Source organism: Rutilus rutilus (genome assembly GCF_951802725.1).
Source record: "Rutilus rutilus genome assembly, chromosome: 3".
NCBI lineage: Eukaryota > Metazoa > Chordata > Actinopteri > Cypriniformes > Leuciscidae > Rutilus > Rutilus rutilus.
The window spans coordinates 49568446-49593584 of record NC_140211.1 but is presented as its reverse complement, the minus strand read 5'-3'; the positions used below and the strand labels follow the sequence as shown (position 1 = coordinate 49593584).

Sequence of the window (25139 nt, the reverse complement as noted above, 5' to 3'; positions counted from 1 at the left end):
TAGGTTTTATGCTTATTTTAGGTTCCGTGTTGTGGTTATAGTTTTGGATTGAAGGTGTTGCTGGCATTATTGTGTAAGCATACCCTTGTTAAAAAGAAGCACACTTAATTGTAGTCAATGTGCACTTATAGTGTACTTCAAATCGTATGAAAAAAGTATACTTTAAAAACTGTACTTGTAGATAATATTACTATTAATGAAATAAAAGACCACTTAGGTGCACTTACATAGATTATACTTTCATGATTATGCTTTTTAACACAATTTTTACAATTACTGTTTTCATAATCTTTTGTCATGCTTTTAAGAAGTACACTAATTTTGATGTGTTGACTAACATACTTAGGCACATGCCAATATTTTTCAGCAATTATTTTAACTTTAGTGTGTTGTTCGACATAAAGTTAAAGTATATTTTAAATGCGCTAAATTGCAACTGTATTACAAATGTGCAAACACAAATGTATTTAAATGCATGACATGCAAGTTTTATTAGAAATGCATTAAAGTATAGCCTATTTTAGTTTGCCATAAATGCTTGTCAGGTCATTTGGCATCACACATTAACCATATTTCAAAGACAAGTAATGGAATTGCACATAAACATGTGCTAAAGTTCTACTTATGTGGGTCAAAAAAGCTAATTTACACTAATATATTTTCCTTTAATTGCAATAAACATGCAAATACGTGTCGAAAAACGTTACATTAATTTCATACTTGAGTATGGTCTTATAAAAAAAGTTATCCTTTTAAAAAGTATGCTAAAGCATACTTGTTTTTCACAAGGGTAAATTTTAGGGTTAGGCATTAATATAGATTTAGGAGTGCTAGTTGATTTGTACAAGTTCAGAAAAAAATTATATTGCGAAGTATGTTCTATTGCAAAAAACGTTTGCTATTTTTATTCTCTTAGGGGTTAAGACATGGGGTTATTGTGTTTATTTAGTGGTTAGGCTTCTAGGTTTAGCAGTGGTTCAACAGTAGGGTGTTATTTGGATCACAAACCAACACAAACATCAATATCCTCATTTTTTCTTTTCTCTCGGTCTCATGAGAGCATTGGAAACTGTAAGTATAGTGGTTTTGTAGCAAAAGGCCAGCACACACACACATACGCACCCAGAAACACACTCGTATATTTGTCTTGTAATGTGTCTGTTCCGTCTGTCCTCTTGCCCAAATTGAAAAATTACAAGCAATGGATTTCCACTCCGACATGAATAAACTGCTCTTAACGTCAACAATGCTGGCAGCTGACATATCAACACTCATATTTTTCCTAAACATTATCAAGTGTGCTGTTATAGCCAGCAGCTATGAGCGAGCCGGCAGATGGAAATGCTAACTGGCCCTTATTTAAATGTCAGCCTGTGACGGACCTGTGATGGCAGCACTAGCAGCTATTTGACTTGAACGTTTGCTTTTTGAATGTTGATTATTGAGCGGATTGTTTTTGTGTGCCTGCGGAGAAAAATAAAACCAACACAATTTCATGGAAGCTATTCCATGAATAGCTTTGATCCAAAGAAAAACAAATTCATAGTCTTATTTAATCAGTTCAGAAAATTACATTGAATAGTTTTATTTAATCAGTTCAGAAAATTACATTGAATTTGGTGAACTGATAAAATGTATCAGCCCTGCAACTTTTTATAAACAGTATGTTAAGGGAATTATAAAGGTTTTTTTTTTTTTTTTTTTTTTTTGCTTTTGAGAATATTTTGGGTTAATCTTAATATTAGTTCAAGTTTTAGTAATTTTGTTATGCATTTTCTTTTTTTCCATTTGGCTTTTTCAGTTTTAGTTTTAGTAATTGTATTAGGACAACGTAACATTATTTATTTAGTTTAGTTGCCAATGCAATAGTGTTGTCACAATACTGGAATTTCCAACTTCGATACGGTACCTATAAAAATATCGATGTTCAATACCACGGAGAAATCTTCACATATATAATTTTGTTGTAATAGCTTACACACAGAACAAGGGAGGATTTATTTGAATTGCTGATCTGCAAAAAAACTAGTCAGTAATAAAATAACAACTAAAGAAATTGCAAAGAATAACACAAATAAATGCAATAAAATAAGTTTTTTCCAGGTGGATCTAACAGTATATTCAGGTTAGAAATACTTCAGAAAGGAAAGTAATCAAATATAAAATAACACTGGATAGTTTTCATTGCAAAAATTAATTCATGCTTAAAATTTAAGTTACAAAAGTTATTCAGTAAGAGCAGCAAGTGATTTTCTCTTTGTCATTTGTTCTTTGATTAACATTAATGACAGAGAGCAGCGGGTTTATTAGGCTGCTGTCACTTTAAGAGCTTATGCAGGGATCCATATACTGGCACACAACACGTGTTTCAACGCCAAGGTCATGGGTTCGATTCCCAGGGAAAGCAAGAACTGATAAGAATGTAAATGTGTACCTGTAAATGCAATGTAAGTCGCTTTGGATAAAAGCGTCTGCCAAATGCGTAATTGTAAATTTACGTTCCAAAACTGACTGTATTTACCTGAATACTCAGCAAGACGGGCATTTTGACTTAACTTTGTATGTATTTGACCGTTTAAGCACAATAAGCCACAAAAAAGAAGTCAATTTGGTACTCGTGAGCTGTTTGAGAGACAGCTTTATATGCGTGCTACTTATATAGAGCAGGCAGCCTAAAGAGCACGCACTTTGGGTGTGAGTTCAAAACAGTGTGAGTCAGTTCACTGTCAGAGAGAAGGGAGAGTGAGAACGTGATACTACAGAAATGAAGTATTGGAACCGTTTCAGATATTTCAGTATCGATACATAGCGAAATATTTGACAACACTACAATGCAACATTTCTAATTTTCGTTTACATTTACGTTTTTCATCTTGTTCTGAACGATGGATAAAAGCATCAGCTAAATTAATAAATTGTTGCCATTCCTAATATAGTCACCAGGCAAGTGGCATTTAACTCAATTTTATCGAATCACCAAAGACAATTTTACCCTGAGTTGGCGCTGTTCATTTTGGACCCTGTGTCCAGGTGTTCTTAAAGGTAAATTGGATATCTATTTATAGATTTGTCTGAGTGATTCAGTCGATAGGTGAAGACATTAGTGGACAAAGCTAAAGCAGAACATTACTATTCCCTTTCCAAATCTATACTGGTTTATCGATTGGTGTGTTTTGAAAACCAGTCCGCCATACCGACTGTGTGTTTTCAGGAGTGGAAAGCAGTTAGTTGGAAGGTAAAGAGTTTGATATGCTTTACGGTGGTTTGATAATTAGGATGTTTGCCGACACATGGCTAGATGTAGAACCGTTTGTGGCTTTAATCGATACTGAAGCGTCTTTGCATTGATTTGTGTCATTCTGATTTCCTCACGGTGCACGTTTTTGTCTCGGAGGTGTTTGCATTTGGGCTTCACATGGCTGTGTGTTCTCCAAAGCATCGGTTTGGAAAATATCCCATCAGCGGCGGAGAAATGCAGTTGTCCGTGCGCAATCAGAGGTCTGGAATCCAGGATTTGCAGTGTAATCCTCATTGTGCTGCATAATTTACTCTAATCTAAAACAAATCCTCTCGATCCCGTGCTGAAACCTGATTAAATTCTGAGCTCGACCTCACCTGACCCGGCCCGGCCACATAAACAGGTAGTGTTTGTTTGTGTCGGACAGAACGGACGCATGTCACGGTTGGCGGATTTACGTCGATCCTCTTAAACTCTGATGAATATTTATCCATGTTGAATTAAAAAATTTGAGTTGAGAAATTTATATTTTTTGGCACAATCCTTCCTCGTAACGTGCTCCAACTGGCATCATAAAAATACCCGCCATAACTCACTATGTTTTTACTGTTTTTTAAAACAACGATTTTACAACGAAACAAATTTTTTTTTTTTTTTTTTTTTTAAGTTTAAGTTTAAGTTTTAGTAATTTTGTTATGCGTTTTAGTAATTTTGATTTATTTTTCATTTCAGTTTCAGTCTAGTAATTTTAGTACTAAAATGTATTTATTTTGGTTAGTTGCCAAAGCAACATTTCTGATTTTCCAGCTTTATTTCAATTAACACAAATCATTTTAAATTCAAATGTTTTTTTTTTTTTTCATTATTTTAAATGTTCCAATAAATGCTGTTCTTTTGCACATTCTATGCATCAAAGAATCCTGACCATTTTTTAAAATTATTATTACAGTTTCCACAAAAATATGAAGCAGCACAACTCTTTTCAACATTGATAATATTAAGAAATGTTTCTTGAGGAGCAAATCAGCATATTAGAATGATTTCTGAAGGATCATGTGACACTGAAGACTGGAGTAATGATGCTGAAAATGCAGCTTTTTTCATCACAAGAATACATTTTATTTTACAATTTATTCAAATAAAAGCCTTTTTTAAAAATAATATTTTAAAATATTACTGTTTTTACTGTGTTTTTTTTTTTTTTTTATCAAACAAACACAGCCTTGATGAGCATAAGATACTTTTAAAATAATTTTAAAAACATTTAAAATCTTAATTATTCCAAACTGGTAGTGTATTTTCATTCTAACAATGCAGAAGGTATCCCTGTTAAGTTATAATCAGCTTTAAAAGGTGTGTTGGGATTCCTCATTTAGATAGCTAAGTAAAGGTGTATTTGCATAATGAAATGGCAGTAAATAATTTCAGTCTGATTTTGCACATGGGTGCTTTTGTCCTCTAAATATTAGTCACAGTTTCACATACACACTGATCCACAGACTCTGATGCACTTTGCACAGAAATACACACTCAAGTTCTTTGCCACACACACACACACACACCCCGCCACTCAAAAACCATTTGTTCCCCCTCATTAGCCACATGCTAACTGTTCAATGAATCAGCCACGAGTGTCTCAGGTGTTGGACTTTCATCTCACGCTGATCTGCTGACATTATTCTGACATTGAGCCTCATGGAAGATTTCATCTTTAAATGATCGCCATGATTCTTGCAAAACTCGATTTGAATCTTTAACGTGCCACATTTTCGCGGAAAACTGAATAATCAGCAGAAAATAATGTATAGGGTGGATCATAACTAATAATCTATGATATGGTTAAATTCAACCGTACAAATGTGTCATCCAGTACAGATTTTGCTGCACTCTTTTGCGGAAATACATACATAGCTATGGCATAGTTATTTACACGACATAAACAAAGAAACATGCTAAGATGAGTATGTCCCAAACTAACACTGGCCAAAATTAATTTACCAAAAAAAAAAAAAAAATCATAATTTACTCACCCTTGTGGAAAAAGAAGTACACTTTAGCAGACTTTTAAAAAGATTATGGAAATAATATGCTTTAAAAGAATATATTTCAAGGACTAGTTCACCCAAAAGTGAACATTCTGTCATTAATTACTCACCATCATGTCGTTCCAAACCCGTAAGACATTCATTCATCTTTGGAACACAAATGAAGGTCTTTTTTAATGATTTCAAGCCCCAGAAAGGTAGTAAAGCCATCATTTTTGTAATCCATGTCACCAGTGGTTTAACCTGAATTTTATGAAGCGACACAAGTGCTTTGTTTGTGCAAAAAAAAAAAAATTATTTACAAAATATTAATTTGCAACGCACGTTCACACAACACACATGCCGTGGTGCTTTCATGAAGGTGCATGCGCATGTGTGTGAAAGAAAATGAAAGACATAAAAGCTTCTAAAAAGACAGAATTGTAGCATCATGATGTCAAATGTCAGTGTCTTGCGTTATAAAGTTATTACAGTATATATTGCTGAAAAATTATGAATAGTGTGCACTAATGAACCACACTAAAAGCAGAGACATTTATTAAAGGGGTCATATAATGCCATTTTTGTACAAGCTAATATGATTCTTTAGGGTCTAAATTAAAAGTTTGTAATATACTTTAATTAAAAATTCTCATTAGTATTGTAAGAAAACACTAATTTTACCTGGTCAAAAACGGCTCTGTTTTCAGCACGCCGTTTAAGTGCATAGTGTCTTTAAATGATAATGAGCTTTGCTCACCCCGCCCCTCTGTTCTGTGCGTACACCGTTTGTAATAATAACACAATAAACATAACGCGTTGTTCATTATAATATAAAGGTTGATAAAACGTTACACTCACTTCTTCTGGAGGTGCAGCAGGAACACGAATAGTTGGTACCGATCCTTTTTTCAGGAGCAGCTTCTTAGCAAAACCAGCTTTATACTGACCCTCGTTTATAAAGCAGTCTGGTGTGTGAAATGTTTCGCGCAAACATGAAAGCATTGACGTTCATCGTGGGGAATATTCCCTTCGAAAACAAAACTCAGCCACTGCTTCTTCAGCGGTTCGGATTTAGGAACATCAAAATGACTGCTGTGTTCCTTATTACACCCAAGAACAGAACACCACAATCTCTTAGACGCCATTCTGCTCCAGCGTATCAACAATGCTGACTATGATGACAGCTCGCTCACGAGCGAGGGCGGGTCTGTGTTGAAACGCTGCTGTCAATCAACAATCGTGGGGGGGTGTCCGATCTTGTGACGTCACAAGATCGAACGGCTTGATTTGAGACAGGGGAAAACATATAAGGAGATTGTTTTTGGATGGTTTGGTTGGTTTTTTATCATTTTATGATGGTTGTGTACAGGCACTGCCAACACACATTTCAGCACAATCAACTTGTAAAAGTGCATGTACCATTATATGACCCCTTTAAGTAAATAATGTCAATTTTGATTTGGTGAAGTCTTAATTGTGAATAAAATATAAAAAAAAGTAAATGAAAATTCTTGTCATCATTTACTCAAATTAGATGTTTTGAATAATGTTGGTAGCCAAACATTTGTTGGGCCCCACTGACTTAGTAGTATTTTTTTCTGTATACCATTGAAGTCAGTGGGGTCCATCAACTGTTTGATTACCGACATTCTTCAAAATATCTTATTCTGTGTTCAGCAGAAGAAAGAAATTCATACAGGTTTGGAACAACTTGAGGGTAAGTAAATGATGACAGAATTTTCATTTTAGGGTGAACTATCCCTTTAAGTGCCATATTGAAGATTTAGCTAGATTTTGAAAGAAAATGCATGTGTTGCTTGTTGCAAAAATGCTCGTTAAAGTTTTTAGCATACTTCTAGATGTTTGATGGATACTGTGAAAGGTTCTGAACAGTGACTGGCCCAAGTCAAAAGAGTCCATCCTCAAGTCTATATTCTGGTTTTGTGGTTCAATCCCTCCGAAATCAGATTTTTGTTTTTCTTCTCAAACAGTGCAGGATGAGTTACAGCACGTGCCCAAGTGCATTACTAAAGGTTATAAATGTCATCAAGTGTCAGCAATAGTAATGATCCCACTAATGATCATTGTTCCATCTGTTTGTGTGTTTTCAGGTGTAATAACCGGACGCAGTGCGCTGTCGTGGCTGGACCAGATGCGTTTCCGGATCCCTGCCCTGGAACATACAAATACCTGGAAGTCCAGTATGAGTGCGTCCCATACAGTATGTATCAGAAAAACATTAACGTCCCTGCATCTCTTTTTTTTTTTTTTTTTCAGAGATCACGTCACCCTAAATATTACAAACTCTTTTTCTTGCAGCTCAGTGGGAAACGTCAACGTAATAACTGATTTATTCCCTTCTTTTTCCCGCAGTTAAAAGTCTCTCCTTCATTTGAACTCATCCATTCCTATCTGCTGTGTGTGTGTGTGTGTGTGTGTGTGTGTGTGTGTGTGTGTGTGTGTGTGTGTGTGTGTGTGTGTGTGTGTGTGTGTGTGTGTGAGAGAGAAAGTTTGTGTGATGACTTTGGTTACTGTGAGCTCTGTGATAAACTATGTAAGCGCTGCACTTTGTCAAAATGAGTAAGTTGCCAGATAGCTAATGATAGCGTTTGGCCATGATAGATTCGCTCTTCTGTATCTTTAGTTATGAGACCGATGTGTTGCATCCATCTACCTGCAGGAATACCTGTGCACAAGCTGTGGTATTTACTCTGTTAGCTTTTCCTTACGCCTGTGTTCGTCTTTTCTGATAAATGAAAGCCGCACTAGCTTCACTGTTCAGTGAATTGAGTTTAATTGTTGCAGATAAAGCTACTGAGGAAACAAGGAAGTTTTATGCTAGCTATTTTTTATGCTAGCTTTACACAACCATTCACAAGTTTGGATTCAGTAAGATGTTTTTTATTTTTTATTAATTAATACTTTTAGTCAGCAAGGGTGCATTAAATTGATCAAAAGTGACCGTAAAGACATTAAAATGTTGCAAAACTTTTCTAGTCCAAATAAATGCTGTTTTTTTCTCTTCATCAAATAATCCTGAAAAAATGTACCACTGTTTCCACAAAAATATGAAGCAGCACAACTCTTTTCAACATTGAGAATAATCTGAAACACTTCTTGAGCAGCAAATCAGCATATTAGAATGATTTCTGAAGGATCATGTGACACTGAAGACTGGAGTAATGATGCTTTGCATCACAGGAATAAATTACATTTTAAAATATATTCAAATAGAAAATTGTTATTTTAAATTGTAATATTATTTCACTGTTTTTACTGTATTTGTATCAAACAAACGCAGCCTTGGTGAGCATAAGAGACGTCTTTCAAAAAACATTAAATAATCGTACTGACCCCAAACTTTTGAATGGTAGTGTATGTTCTGAAATAAATAAATAAATAAATGCCTAAAAAATATTTGGGGTGAAATATTAGTCATGTAAAAAATGTAGATTAGTAAAAAATCAGTCCAGTAAATAATTTACTTAGTCAACAAAACTGTTTCTGTTCAAACACAAAAGTAGAACCTTGAAGAATCTTCATTTAACTCTTTAAAAAAAAAGAAGAAAAAAAAGAAGAGAAAACATAATGCACTATATATGCACTATATATGCACTATATTTCAAGTCTTTTTTTCCTTATATAAAACAACCATGACTTCAGAAAGCATGGAATTTAACAACTTTTATAGTGGGTTTGTACTTTTTTTTTTTTGTTTGATGGATGCTATTCTTAACTTTTGTTACATGGAAATTAGACAAATTTTGGATTTTTGGATTTTTGAATTTAAAACATTTAAAATGTCATGCCAGTAATTCAAAATGGCAGAATGTTCACTTTTGGGTGAATGATTCCTTGAATATGAATATCAAATTGTCAATTAACACAACACAAACGGAACAACTCGTCTGATGGCTTGAATCCTCAAAGTCTCACATGTGTAATTTAATCTGAGTTATCCAGAGGATGTTTGAGATAGGGTTTATTTGTCACTGTCAGAGCACATTCACGTGTGTTTATGCCAGAGACACGTCGCCTGTTTATAATAATATTATCAGTGACAAATGCACCTCAGCGCATATTAAATCTGTCATTCTGCTGCCGCATGAAAGGAGAGTGAAGAAGGCTTGAAAGGCTTGATGAAGAGAGGATCAGATAGTGGAGGAAGGCTAGATGAATGAACTCAGTAATGAAGAGGTAGAAAAGGGAGGAGCTTGTAATTGCAGAGCAAGGCGGAAAGCAGCAAGTTTACCTGGAAAATACCTGGGAAAATCTACTGCATTATACTCTCAAAATGTTGGAGTTGATGAGATATTATAATGGTTTTAATAGAAGTCTCTTCTGCTCATTATGCCATTGAGAAGATCTGTTTGATGAAATCTGAGAGCTTTCTGTCCCTCCATAGACAGCTACGCAACTGACCCCTTGGCGCTTCAAAAAGTTCATAAAAAGATCGTAAAGCTAATCCTCATGAATTGAGTGGTTTAGTCTTTTTTTGAAGAGATGCGGTCACTTTATATGATGAATGTTTAAATGTGAATAAAACCCTAAATTCAATCTGTTCATCAACTCACACATCAGTTGTAGTAAACTGAAGGTAAAGCATGTTCGCTTGACGTGCGAGAACCAATGAGTTTTTTTCTCGTGTTACGCAGCACGTTTGAGCTTCAGCAAGAGGTTTGTTCTAGCGTGTCAAGCATGTACGGTTGAGCTTCTGTTTATGTCCGCTGATCAATGTTTATATGGGAATAAAAGCCTGTTCATCATATAAAGCGATCGAGTCTCTTCGGAAAATTTGGACTGAACCACTCAATTCATATGGATTAGTTTTATGATCTCTTTATGAACTTTTTGAAGTGTCAAAATGGTAGTTGCCCAGCTGTCAACGGAGGGACAGAAAACTCTCCGATTTCATTAAAAATATATTTATTTGTGACTCTAGACCACAAAACCAGTCACATGGGCCATTTTCTTATTTACTGAATAAATAAAATAATAAATAATCACACATTGATGTGTGATTTATTGGGATAGGACAATATTTGCCCGAGATACTATTAGAAAATCTGGAATCTGTGGGTGCAACAAAATCGCAACATTGAGAAAATCACCTTTAAAGTTGTCCATTTATGTTCATAATTGTGCTGCATTCACTCACAAAAATCAATGTTTTATATATTTACGGTAGGAAATTTATAAAATATCTTCATGGAACATGATCTTTACTTAACATCCTAATAATTTTTGCCATAAAAGAAAAATCGAGAATGTTGACCCATACAATGTATTGTTGGGTATTGCCACAAATATACCCGTGCGACATGTGACTGGTTTTGTGAATATGAACAAAAGTCTAACGGGTTTGGAACGACATGAGGGCAAGTAATTAATGACAGAATTTTCATTTATGGGTGAACCACCTAACCCTTTAATGCATCCTTACTGAATAACAGTATTTCGTTAAAAATAAAAGTACTGACCCTGAACTTTTCAACGATTGTGTACATGCAATACAATGATTGCAAAAATAACTCTTTTTATTTGTGAGATGAAACTCACTCAATTAAACGCAATGTGTGACACATGTAATGAGGTCACGTCATAACAGTGCAAACAGTGCTGCATAATGCATACTGTTTCACACACTATTCTGAGAATCGTTGTATTCAGTATGCAGTGTGCACAACACACGAGTACATACGAGAATAACATTTAATTAAATGTGCCATATACAACTATCTAAGTGTTTTTATAAGCAATATCAAATTTGATTTGTTGTTGCAACAAATTTTTCTCAATTTAAAAAAAAAAGCAAGATAACTTTAAAAAACAATCTCTGAGACAATAGGTGGACAAAACTTTCAGAATTAAACATGCTAGGCGTGTGACAACAATGTAGCATGCTGAAGTTGGAAATATTTATTGATTCATAATCTGTAGCCTACTCTTTTAGCATATTTAAAAAATATATAGTAGTATGCTGTATACTGAACATGCATTCTGAACTTGCATTCTGAGTCAGAGATAAGGGAAAGCGACGAATAGCTTTTGAACATTATGGCTCTTGAAACCTAGTGGGCGGGGCATCTGAGGTCAGGTGAAAGTGATGTCTGTAATCAGGTCTTGGTTTGATCGAAGAAAGAGAAAAGAAATGCTGAAGTCAGGGGGACAAACATGAAACCCTTTTGGTGTTTGGAAGATGGTGGTAGGTATCATGTTTTTGCTGTAGGGAAGGCGTGTGATAAGAGAGTTTGACGTGTGTTAGTATTCATTGAGAAAGACCACCAGTGAGTGTCTGACTGACAGCCAGCATCTCTCCCATTACACATCAAATACAAAACGCACCGGGACAGTGAAGGTGATTTTGTGTTCATGCTGACCCTGAGTGATGGACACTGCTGTTGGTGTCTGGGGCTCATGGTGGCATTATTATGTACTTCAGGTTTGACCTTCAATTCTCCTGAAGAGTTTTTGAAGCACACACACACACACACACACACACACACACACACACACACAAGCACACACACACACACACACACACACACACACACACACACACACACACACACACACACACACACACACACACACACACACACACACACACACACACACACACAAGCACACTCTCACCATCATCTATCATCAATTCACACAGTTTCCAAATCAACCGTGTAATCGTTCTGATTTTAAAATACTTGTTTGCCAGTTTAATGTGCAGAGTATTCTGACGTCAACTTCTGTGTCAGTGTGTTTCCAAGCAGTTGCAAACTAATTAAAATCTAAAAAATGGAAGCTGTTCCACAGTGAGCGAGGGACAAATAACGGCTGTCTTCACATTGACTGCCGATATCTAGCCAATGGTCTGTTCAGACTCTTTACCAGGTGTACCACAGATATTTAATTAGCGCTTAATTACTTTCGCCTTAAATCCAGTTCCCAATAATGCCGTTTCAGCAGGACTGAAGAGAATGGCTGGCCCAGCATGCATTGTGCCTGTGTGTGTTCAGATGCGGCCCTTTGTCTTTTGTGTGTCTGCATAGAGAGAATCGCTTTATGGATTTTGGCCTTTATGAGGGCAATAGAATGAGAGCTGATTGTTTTGGCAGGTTTTTTTGCACCTGCGTCTTTCTCTCGCTGTAATCAATCTTCCGTGCATAAGCTGATATCGCTCTTTGCAGTTCGCATTCAATGTTCTGTAGTCTTGCCAGACGATTCGCCATCATCGGCCTTTTAACAAACAACACCTGTGCTCAATCTGTGAGCACATGCTCCTTTACCTGTCGCAGAGTTACCAGGACGACCCGCTGTTTGCACAACACCGCCTCGTTGAGTGTCGTCCAATCAGAGCATGCGATCCGAGCGTGGAAACCAGTAGGCTGGTCATATTGGCGTCTGCCGACCTTTTGCTTGTATGCAGCTGTGTGATGTGCAACCAATCAGCAGCTAATTACCCTGATTCTGAACGCCAGTTAATTGGTCTTGGCAGTATCTGGATGCCATCAGGTGTTTATCATACGCAGGTGATTACAGGTATCGGTTGGGTCTGAATCCGATTAAAACCAGAGCCAAGACATCGGCTTGTTTCTGGACGTGTTCACCCGCCCCTCCTGTGACCCGGCAAGCTGCGCTGAGAGGTTCAAAGGAGATTTGGAAAGATCAGAGCATCCAAATAAGCGTCTGCTGGGCTTTCGCCCCAAAATCACAGAATATAATCAATGTGGACAGCGCTGAAGACCGCCGCCGCGCTGGAAAACAGATTGCGCCCACAAGCAGCTCGCGGAAATAATCTAAATCTCCTTTCCAAACGGCTTGGCTCTTCTCGAAGCTTTTCGATCCAACTGTCCACAGAGGATGCGGATAAAATCAGTATCAGATTATGGATATACAGAGACTGAAACGATAGCCTTGTGGGTTTATTAATTTAGATTGTTTTTAGGTCAGTAATTGAATCAACGAGACCCATAATGAGTCCCATGTTTCATCTGCTTGTCTGAATTTTGACCCTGAAGAGGACATGTGGCCAGAACAGAAGTCGAGTCTGCGTTTCGACACAATGACTCGGGCACAGATCGCTTCAACAGTTTTTTTTTCTTCAGGAATATGGTGCAATTTGGTGTCCAATTATTTGAAAGCAGTAGAGACATCAATCCTGCTGTTGTTGTGAGAACTATTAGATATGTATTCTAAAATTATTATCTAGTATAAAATTAACTGCGCATGAAAAGTCACTAGTTTTAAACACATCAAATTATCCTGCCCCCCTTTAAAATGGTGATTCTTTGTCTGAATAGGATAGGATATATGACAGGACAGGATAGGATAGGATAGGATAGGATATAGGACAGGATAGGATATAGGATATAGGATATAGGATGGGATGGGATAGGATATCATATAATGTCATGTCAAGTCATATCAATCTTTAGACATATCCCACATTTTAATAACTTTAATAGCAAAAACTGCAGACCTCATAACAAAAAGAATAAATATAAAATAAAACTGCTCATATGGTATTTCATTTGATATCCTGAGGTTGATGATTGACATTAAGCACATTGACATTTTGTAGGAAAAGAAGAGGGGACAAAGTTTCAGACCCTATTTTGTTCCCTTTAACGGAAAGGCATGGTTATGTGTCTAAGTCAAATCACTGCTGTAGCATGGTAACGCTTTAACCTTGTTAATCTAGTTTTCATATTAGCTGGCCGTTTTCGATTTTAATTCAGAAGGATTATTCACGCATCATCACCTCAGACTCACACCTGCTGTTGAACATGTTCTGCCAGTGTGTGTGTGTGTGAGGGGATTTCATACACCTGACTGGTATTTCTGTGTGGTTTTGATCAAGTGTGAAGAGTGAGATTGACCGGTTATGTTTAGTGACAACTGGACTCTCTCTCTTCAGTTCAGAGAGCAGCTAGATATATTTGTGCATTTAAACTGTGCGCAAAATAAGTAGCCTAGTTTTAACCACCTTAACTAAAATGAAAGTATTTTAAAGACGGCAGACAGTCTTTCACTGTGAAAGTGTAAATTGTTTGTCCTAATCCACAATCAGCCATATGATTTACATATGGACTACAAACATATTTTGATTTCCAGTGAACCATTATGTCTGTAAGTTATTGAAAATATTGAAACAAATTCCAGTCAAGTCTCATTAAGATGGTGCTTTAAAGTACGCTTATTTTAATGTCTTGACTAACATACTAAAGCACATGTAAATAACTTTAATATGCTAGTATTTGTAACAGCAGTGTGTTATTTGATATTGAATTTGAAGTGAATATCTACTAAACAGCAACTTCATTACAAATGTGTAACTGCAACCAATCAATCAATCAATCAATCAATCAATCAATCAATCAATCAATCAATCAATCAATCAATCAATCAATCAATCAATCAATCAATCAATCAATCAATCACTTAATCAATAGGTATATTTTAGTTTACTGTAAATGCTTGTCAAGACATTCCACAGTACATTTTAACCATATTTTAAAGACAATTTAAGTTATTATGAAATTACATACAGATGTACTTAAAAGTATAACATAAACTATAATGCATTTTCATTTAATTGCAAACGGTTCCAACAGGAAGTTCCTGCCAATAAGATGCAACAATATTAGCATTTGCATTTGTCATTGTAGTCGTTCTACATAGTCCGTGTTTGTGTGTTTGACTTTGTAAAGAGCTGGTGTCAAGCGTTAATTGTTGATCCTGCAGTTCGGTGGAAATCACGGTCCCAAAGCACTTAATTTCCCTTTAACTCTCACACTCACAAACCCTCCAGACGCACTACAGCAATCAAGCACAATCACCACCATCACAACATCCATTCATTTTTAGATTTTTAAGTGCTGTCAGGGTCTCCTGTGTCTGAGACGGGTGAATCTGACCAAATGTCTGAGTTACATTTCAGCACAACATAAAAAAGAAATGCCATTTTGCATTAGGCTTACGCTTTATCTGAAGCGATGTATACCGTTATTCAAGGTCCATTTTCAGTTTGTGTTTGTGGAAACAAAGCTTGACCTTGGTGTCGCTAGCGTCATGTTTTTCCATTGAGCTTCAGGAATGAAGATTCAGGAACAGAAGAATGAAAAAGACCCCTACACAACATAATGTGTTCAAATGCTTACGAGTTTGTTCTTTTTTTCAGTGATTACTGTCCTTAGATGTATTACAATTAATGTAGTGCAAAAATGCATTTTTATTTACTGTAAATCAGCATACTGTAAATAAAGGCTTTACAATTTAAAGGGATAGTTCACCCAAAAATAAAAATTCTCTTAATTTACTCACCCTCAAGTTGTTCCAAACCTGTATGAATTTCTTTCTTCTGCTGAAAACAAAAGACGATTTTGAAGGGCCTCATTGACTTCCATAGTATTTTTTTATTTATTTTTATTTTCATACTGGAAGTCAATGGTATGAAGCCCCTAAAAGGACATAGTGAAGAAAAAAAAATAGATGGGAGGAATAATTTTTTTATTTTTTGCTTTCTCTCACAAATGTTCTAGTTCCCCCGAGAAACTTTGCGTTCACTCGCAAAGAACACAAAGGTTTTGCGAGCAAATGGAAACGTGTTTTGCGAGGGAATGCAAAGTTTCTCAGGTGACCACTAAACATTTGCGAGTGAACGCAAAACCATTGAGTTATTATTTTTCCTCCCATCTCATATTTTTTCCACCCCCATGTCCCCTTAGGGGCTCCGTACAATGGGGCCCGTCAATTCCTCAAAATATCGTATTTTTTGTTCAGCAGAAGAAAGAAATTCATACATGAAATATCCCTTTCAATTAAAGCCCCACTAGGTAGGAATTCCGTTTTGGTCAAACAACGACCCCTAGAGTCGCTGTGGACTACTTGTATTTAACGTTACTGTCGTAAATACCACTCACGCAGAGCAGTCTCTTCACTCACGGCCTGATCCCCTCCCCCCTGTATACCGGTCCCTGTTCAGTCGGATGGAAGCTGTAACGAGTGGAAATAAGGTGTGTCCCCTTTAAGAGCTGCGCGCGCCCTGTTTAACTGTCGCAGTCTGTATTGTATGTGTGCGCCTCGAACACACCGTAAGCGGGTTGTTTCTGTTTGATGCTCATTCTTGTCCTATTTTTGTCTATCAAGTAATGCTGTGGACGGTACAACGTGTGACAGACAGTTACACGAGTTTGATTGGGGAATAAACACAACGCGTTACAAATCGTCGGACATCGAACAAGCACAGCTAGCCTCCGAAGATGTCTAAGTTACTAATCCATCAACAAGAACGCCAGGTGCTTTTTAGCTCACACCAACCAGTGAAAGCTTGTCCGAGTGATATACAATATAAGCAATATACTTACAAGTCCAACAGCTTGTGAGGACGTGTTGGGGGGAGTGAGGTAGCCTATGCCGTAAAGCAGTCGAAATTTGTAGTTCTTTTTGTGCTCGGGTGTTACTACCCGAACCCCGAAGTTTAAAAGTACGATTAAAAACGATACAGACCCCGTCAGGCTATGGCAGAAGTGTCATTCAACCTATTGTAAGTCGATGTACCATCACAAGAGTCTTGGAAATATATTATGAAGGTTGAAAAGTTACCTGGTGCTGCTTTAATAATAATAATAGCTATTATTATTATTATTATTATTAATAACAACAATAATAACAATATTATTATTATTATTATCATCATTATTAAATATATAATAATGATATATAAATAAATAATAATGATAATAATTAGAAACCATTAGTAATTATTATTATTAATAATATGTAATAAATAAATACATTTTTACTTGATGAGATATTTGCTTAATTGTCATGAGGACAATGTCTGCATGTAAATAGTAGTAGTAGTAGTAGTAATGTGAAATAAATAAAAAGGCTTTATTATTGACTCTAAACAAAGGTATAAAAACGTATTTCTTTGATTTGACTGTATTTCTTTTCCCAGACATGCTGTTGACAGCCGTCATGACCCCACTCTCTCTCTCTCTCTCTCTCTGCGAGTCAAAATGATTGTCATGTATTGACATGCTAGTTGTAACACGGTTGCCTTGGTGATTGATGCATTGACATGGTTCAAGTGATGTAGTTGCCTGTAGTGATGGAAGACACCTGGACACTTGAGGAAATGTGCTGGATTCACTCTGACGTGTGTGTGTGTGTGTGTGTGTGTGTGTGTGTGTGTGTGTGTGTGCTCAGCTCAGCCAGTGAAAAACCTGTAGCCTGTAGTCGCTAAATCATCTGTGCTGACATGCTCTAATATGTTTACTCTTATCAGCTACACACACATTTTGATTCATTCATATTCAATTCACTGCATAGACAGGCCACAACAACACTTGCCCCGCCACCTTAGAGGTCAAATAGCAAACGGTTTAATCCGACTTTAAGGCTGTTGCTAGTTTGGACTTTATCTGACAACTTGAAAATGGCTCTTAATACACCTATTTTCTTGCTCTTAATGAAGCATTTCACTGAAATCAGGAGACAAAACACGTTTCTAATCAGCCGTTTAGCACAGACTTAAAGTCAGTGTGAAATGCCATTCACATTTTACTTGCGTAATGTGATCAATTTCAGAGGGAAGCAGCATATTCAAAGATAAAATATGAGATGGATCCATCTGGAATTGATTGGATGATGAAAAGTTTCTATGACAGGTGGTGGGAAAGGATGACAGTAGGAGCGTCACTCGCGAGCCGAGAATATTTCAGCCCAGAATGTGCTAAATAAAATAGTATTACCTAAAATAACTTCACTGTCAGTCTCGTCCCTTGTGAAAAACTAGTGCACATAACTTTACTGAATGTACACTTTTAAAAGTAAAAGTAAAAAAAAACGACTTGCAGATAATAATATTAATGAAATAAAAGGCCATTTAATGAGAGTATTTAACAGTTTCCTAACTTATAATCTTTCGTCATATTTTAGTGAAGTACACTCTTTTTGATGTGTTGACTACCATGCTAAAGCACGTCAAGTACTTGATTATATTTTTATAATTTTATATATTATCAAATTAAATGTGTAATTACAAAAATATTTCAATACTGTCTTTTAGTTTACTATAAATGCTTATTAATAAGCTCGACAGTACAATTTGATTTTAATTTCATATTTCATGCGATATTATCTTTAAAGTTAATATATTTAAAAAAAATTCAAATTTAAATAGACATATTTTTAGTGTGATTACCACTGAACTGCAGGTACAACAGTGCAATTATGAAATTACACTAAAGATACATTTAAATTAACTATAATACATGTTCATGTTATTGCAATTAACATGCAATTAAGTTTCCAAAAACATTACTTTCAGTTCACACTTAAAGGTGCAATAGAGCTGGTAAGTCCCGCCCCTTCCGTAAAACCCCGCTGGACCTCTAGGTTGAAAAATCGTCAATGCAAGTGAATGGGAGAAAATAATTATTTTCTGGTCCCGTTTGAATTGTGCCATGAATGTGAACATATGTTGTCTGTGAATTTTTTATATAATTTTTCATGTTACGAGTTTGACAGTATATTGTATGATTCTTTGGCTAGCAGTTGTGGAAAAGACACAACGAGAAAGACTACATGTCGCCTATGTGACGTCACCCCATAAAGTTGACTTACCCGTGGTTTTCGCCAACCTCAACGATTTTGTCCTTAGAAGGCGGTGAAGTGCACCAAAGACACAGTCATGTTTAGCGGGATCCGTGAGCTAGTGTCCGTGTGCGAATGGTGGTGACGTTTCAAACGCGTCGAAAGCAGCGAAGAGTTGTAGTCCACAAAGTGCTCTCACACAAAGTCTAACCGTATCAAACTTCTACCCGCTAAATTGTAGCATTCTTTACACGAAAGATTATATAAAAAATTCACAGACAACATATGTTCACATTCATGGCACAATTCAAATAATTATTTTCTCCCATTCACTTGCATTGACGATTTTTCAACCTAGAGGTCCAGCGGGGTTAGCGAAGGGGGCGGGACTTACCAGCTCTATAGGCTTGTGTATGACATCACAGCTTGTGGGCGGGGCCTCGTCTCACGTTCCTTTTCATGTTGAATTTGTGTAGTGTGATTTTGAGCTGTTGTGCTACAGACACACCTCTAAAAATAATCTCCTTGCAGTCTTTGAATCTCTAATCACTTTGATACCCTCTGGCTTGAGGTGTGCGTGTGCGTGTGTGCGTGTGCGTGTGCGTGTGCGTGTGTGTGTGTGTGTGTGTGTGTGTGTGTGTGTGTGTGTGCATGTGTGTGTTAGAGAAATGACCTTGTCTCACAATTACATGATTTCTCTTGGACAATGAAACCCAGCTGGTCCCCATGGCAGCAGAGTGGTGTCCATGGCAACTTGCTGGTCCTCGCTATGGTGACCTTGATTTTAGGGGTCTTCTGACACCTTATGTCAATAAGCTCCGCCCACATTGCCTCATGCCAACATGAGCACATTTATGAATGAATCAGAAATAGAAGCTCAGTTCCACAATCTGGTAAGGTGCCTGTCTAGTGGAAAATTAAGCAGTCAGTAAAGTTAAAATTATTTAGAACAAAGCAATAATACATCTTTTTTTTTTTTTTTTGGTTACATTTGTCCATGTTTGTTCTATAATTTTTAATTAGATTGTGAATCAATTTACTTACCCGCTTACCATTTTGGTTCACCCAAATATGAAGTTTCTGTCATCATTTAGGCCTACTCACCCTTGTGTCGTTCCAAACCCACAAGACTTTTGATCATCTTCAGAAACACAAATGAAGATATTTTTTATGAAATCTGAGAGCTTTCTGTCCCTCCATTGACAGCTACGCAACTGACACTTTGATGCTTTAAAAAGTTCTTAAAGAGATCGTAAAGCTAATCCATATGAATGAGGGGTTTAATCAGAATTTTCTGAAGAGACTTGATCGCTTTATATGATGAACAGATTTAATTTAGGCTGTTATTCACATATACATATTCATCAACTCCCACATCAGTTGTGGTAAACTGAAGCTCAAACATGTTCGCTTGACGTGCGAGAACCAATGAGGTTTTTTCTAGTGTGTTACGCAGCACGTTTGAGCTTCAGCAAGAACCAATGAGGTTCGTTCTTGTGCGTCAAGCAGGTTCGGTTGAGCTTCAGTTTATTTTCGCTGAAAGTTTAAATGTGAAAAAAAGCCTAAATTCAATCTGTTCATCATATAAAGCCAGACCTGCCAACCTGTACGCATTTTGCGTAGCGGATACGCATTTTGACTTCGAAGTACGCTGGTACGATTTGTTAGTCTAAACTACGCAAAAACCTGGTGACGCCTCTGCATGCGCAGTCCTCAAATCAAGCAACAGCAAAAGAAGAAGAGTTCGACCAATCATAGCGCTGGATTCATTCCCCAAATAGCAAGCGGGGATGATTGACAGATGCGTAAGGCCTATCATTAAAAAGAGACTGAAAATCGACACCAATAAAGAATCCCGCTCGATCCGCCTTCCACTCCCGCGGCCCGCAGTCTGGCTGATTTCATAAGCGAGGACAGTACAGTAGTCATTGTACATCTGATCTGACTCCTGAAGGTAAACGGCCTGGGCTGGGCTCGATATGGAAAGTTGAAATATTGTACTGAGTTAACGTAATCCTATGGATTCGATGATCACACGGATCGCATTATCTTAAAATACTCCGTTCTTCATGGTCACTCAGAAAAGAGGAAGACATCATTCAGCCATGCAAATAATAAAATGCTCAAGAAATGCTGAACGATAAATCTTAATAAACTTGAAATCGCTATGGCTTAGTGATTATGAAAGTGATGTGATTTGTAGATTACGGATAAGCGCGAGTCTGGAGAAACAGGCGTTTATTAATTAATTCTCAGTGCTAAGAAACGTAGCCTTCATGTGTTACGTTATTGTGTTAATAATAACTAAAGTAGCCTACCTAATTATGTTACATATTTATTTTGTATGAAAACTAGCGCGTTCGTTACAGATTAAAAAGTAGGCTACTACCGCGTTGTATCAGTGCTGCGCGAGCTCTCTCTCACAAACACGGACGCGCGCACAAAGAAGAGAAGATAATTGTAAAATGTAATTTGACTGGCTAAGTTTAAATTTTGTTCTTGCTTGTTTTTTTTTTTGTTTTTTTTTTGTCAAAATGCCAGAAAGCATTTTGTATTATCCATCCTTGTTTTTAAAATTCGTTAAATGACGAACGTTTTACTGTTAACAGCCCTTATGTCGGATTCGTCTAACTTACCGGTATACTTGATTATTTTTAGAATAAGTGATTCGTTATGCTATTATTGGACTCCTGTCTAATCATTGTCAACTGTTTTCTATAAATATGTTTGTATTGGGTAACATTTATTCAGCTAATGCGTGTCCTGTTTAAAATGCGCAATGTTCAAAGGCAAAGACAGTACGTCACAAATAGAAGCCCTTTTCCCTGTGGTATTTAGTATCATATTTGGATATTTGAATAATAAATTAAGTAGGCTATCTTAATTGTAAATTTTCTTTTTACAGTTTTATAGGGGTTTTATATTTTATATTTTATACTGCATTATATTGCATTGCACACATTTTATGCAATGCAATATAATGCATGTGAGTAGTCGTCGTCCACAACCCCCCCGTCGTCGTCGTCATAGTAGTAAGCCCCCCCCCCCCCCCCCCCCGTCGGTACGCAAAAAATAATTTCAAGGTTGGCAGGTATGTAAAGCGTCTATATAGAACAGGGGTGCACAACTCAGTTCCTTGAGGGCCACTGTCCTGCAGAGTTCAGCTCCAACCCCAACTAAACACACCTGAATCAGCTGATCAAGATCTTACTCCAGGACCAATTTTGGATACCCCTCTTTTAGGGGTTCCACCATGGGATCATTTAATGGACTTAGTTTTAATTAACTAAATTTGTTTTATTTCATTTTTTTTTTAAAGTCCCCCTGTAGTCAATAATTGTATCCCTTAAATCTCATCTTTGATCACCAGAATGACATATTTAAATGTTTTTTTTTTTTTTTTTTAGATTAATTCAGATTAACACCCTTGCTTCATTTAGGTATACGCGGATCTATGGATATATATATGATTAGCCTTTTGCTTGACTAAGTTATCAACCAGCTAATAATGTGTTACTAATGTTACTCAAACCATGTTCCTGTTCGCCATCTCAGTCTACCATTTAAACATCAGCATCCTTAGAAATGCTTTGAACATCATAGAACGTCAGGCATATAGTTCATCATAACATCATAATATACATACATAATTAACCCGCTATATTGCTAAAAGTACCCACTTTTTCATAGCAACAGAAAAACATACCAGGATAACCTGGCTTCTCTTGAGACTCCACTGCTTCAGAGCGGTCATAGTTAATGATATGCTAAAGCCCGCCCCCCACGTGACGTGATTGGTTACATGGTAGTTTGTGATGGAAGGAATTATGGCGATTTTTCTTTCACTGCAGGTTTAATGAGAAAATACTCAGCAATCGTGTTGATTTATGAATTTGCACATGGTTTGTCTTAAAGCATATTATAAACACCGCATAGACATATAAACAACATTAAAAACTTGATTTTCACCACAGGGGGACTTTAAAATACATTTTCTGAATTAAACAGCTCGTTAAACAGAAGAAAAAAGAAATCAAATAACCCATTAAACATGAAACTATTATGCAATCATTTCCATTAAAATTGAGTCAAGAATGCTAGGGTTCTTATGGAAACCATTAAAAGGTGTCTACCAATGTGAACAACAAGGCAGCTCATAAGGATTTATGAAAGAGTTCTCTCTAGCTGGCCTTTTTTTTTTTTTTTTTTTACTGTTTGGGTGGTAATCAGGTTAATCCTGTTTTATCAAAATAAATAATTATAGAACAGATCATGCATACTTGCACATAAACACACGTTTAGCCATTGTGTGTGTGCGTGTGTGTGTGTGTGTGCGTGCGTGTGTGTCTGTATGTGATTACAACGTTAAGGTGGTTGTCCTTCCCCTGTCCTCCTCTGTCCTTCCTGTGTCCTCGTAAACCAAAACATACTGAACGATGTTTTTATTTTTTATAATATAATGTTATTTGTATATTAACTACTGTATTTTGTATAATTACAATTTAAAATAACTGTTTTATATTTGAATATATTGTAAAATGTATTTTTTCCCTGTGATGCATACTGAATTTTCACATGATCCTTCAGAAATCATCATAATATCATCCTAATTGCTGCTCAACAAACATTTCTTCTTCTTATTAATGTTGAAAACAGTTGTGCTGCTTCGTTGTGTGGAAACTGATACTGATACATTCAGGATTCTTTGATGAAGGTTTAAATGATAAGCTTTTATTTGAAATAGAAACAGAGGTTTTGTGAGATTTCTCTTACTTCCAAGCTATTGTTTGTCCTTAAACTTTAGTTAAAAATACCTCACATACACATTAACAAATTACTGTATGAATGTTGTTTCATAAACAGATTTATGTGATTAATGATGTGACATGTCAGCGCGTGACTCACTGTTTGATTTCAATGCTGAATTCTCTTTCATAACTCACTGTTTTATTCATTTACAGTACTCCTTCCTTAGACAGACACACACACACACACACACACACACACACTCTCTCTATAATTCGAGTTTTTCTGTTTCTCCACAGGACTCTGCTGAATGGTTTGCTGGTACGCAAATATGTTTTATTTCTTGTGTTTAGTCGGGTGCACAACATATGAATTCTGAGACAAATCTGAGGCAAATTTTGGGAATCTAGCTTGAGTCTGACACTGTCAATCGTGACAAAGATGTGTATCATAGAGTCTGACAGTCTGATGTCACACAATCTGACAAGCAAAAATCACACAGTTTGCACCCGACTTCATTGTAACACAAGAACAGATGCTTATGGTTTCTTTTATTCTCAGGTAGTTCTGGAAAAGAAGAAAAAGTCCAAGCATTATTTTATTGCTCTGATATTCTCTCTTTGTCTCTGTTTTTTCTCCTCCATGCCTAAAAATAGAGGTGGAACAGAAAGGTAAAGACGTGTTTCTTTCACCCCGTATAGCATCTGTATGTTGGTTCCCTCGCAACATGTTTAACATTTTCTCAAGTAAACCATCATACATTTAATCATTACTAGAGAGATTCTTTTTGACACTGGCTCTATGTTACAGTGATATTTAAAAGTCAAACACACTGTGTGTTTGGTAATATTATATGTTATTGGAGGAAATGTTATGTATGTGGCGGAGATGGTGCTGTGGTGGGCTCATGTTTTCTCATAGTGTTCACCCTCATTTCAGTTCATGTGTGTTATAATGCTCTTCTTCTGGTGCTGCTGAAAATGTAGAAAAAGAAAAAAGATCATGTGACATTTCTATTTTACAAAGCATTTTATTGGATGAATATGAGTGCAACGTGATGCCATATATTAATGTTTGTGTTTTTAAAGGAGTTTTTTTATTTATTTTTTTTAATCTTTTTATTTTATTTTTTTTGTTTGTTTGTTTGTTTGTTTGCACTAGCATTATATATATATACAATAAAAATAAATAAATCAAAGCTGCATATATCAGGCACGCAAAAACTCAATTAGGCAGACAGCATCAAACTTGCAAACACATGCAAATGAGCTAACACTTGAAATGATAGTAAATAGTAATAAAACAAACAAACACCCTAATTTACATAACTGAATAGAAATTAGAAATGATCAGCATGTTTATTTCATAAAAAATTTATTTAGCAAAAAAAAAATCATAAACTGTTTTGAAGGGACCTCTTGGGAAACTAGAGATGACTCGTTTTTGAAACCATTTAAAAGCAATTTAAACGAACAGTCCAAGGGAACTCATTAAAATGAATCAGACTTCTCAATGTGACTTGAGAGAGA

General features: G+C 36.3%; 1 protein-coding gene across 5 annotated transcripts in view; it reads left to right on the top strand.

Annotated features, from left to right (window-relative positions):
* Positions 1 to 25139, top strand: part of LOC311287784 (adhesion G protein-coupled receptor L3) — a 308150-nt gene that overhangs the window by 161376 nt on the left and 121635 nt on the right. For all 5 annotated transcript variants that reach the window (XM_084404835.1, XM_084404834.1, XM_084404833.1 and 2 more), the window contains exon 5: positions 7377 to 7486. In XM_084404835.1, coding sequence (XP_084260961.1) covers positions 7377 to 7486 — 110 coding nt within the window. The remainder of the gene's footprint in view (positions 1 to 7376; positions 7487 to 25139) is intronic.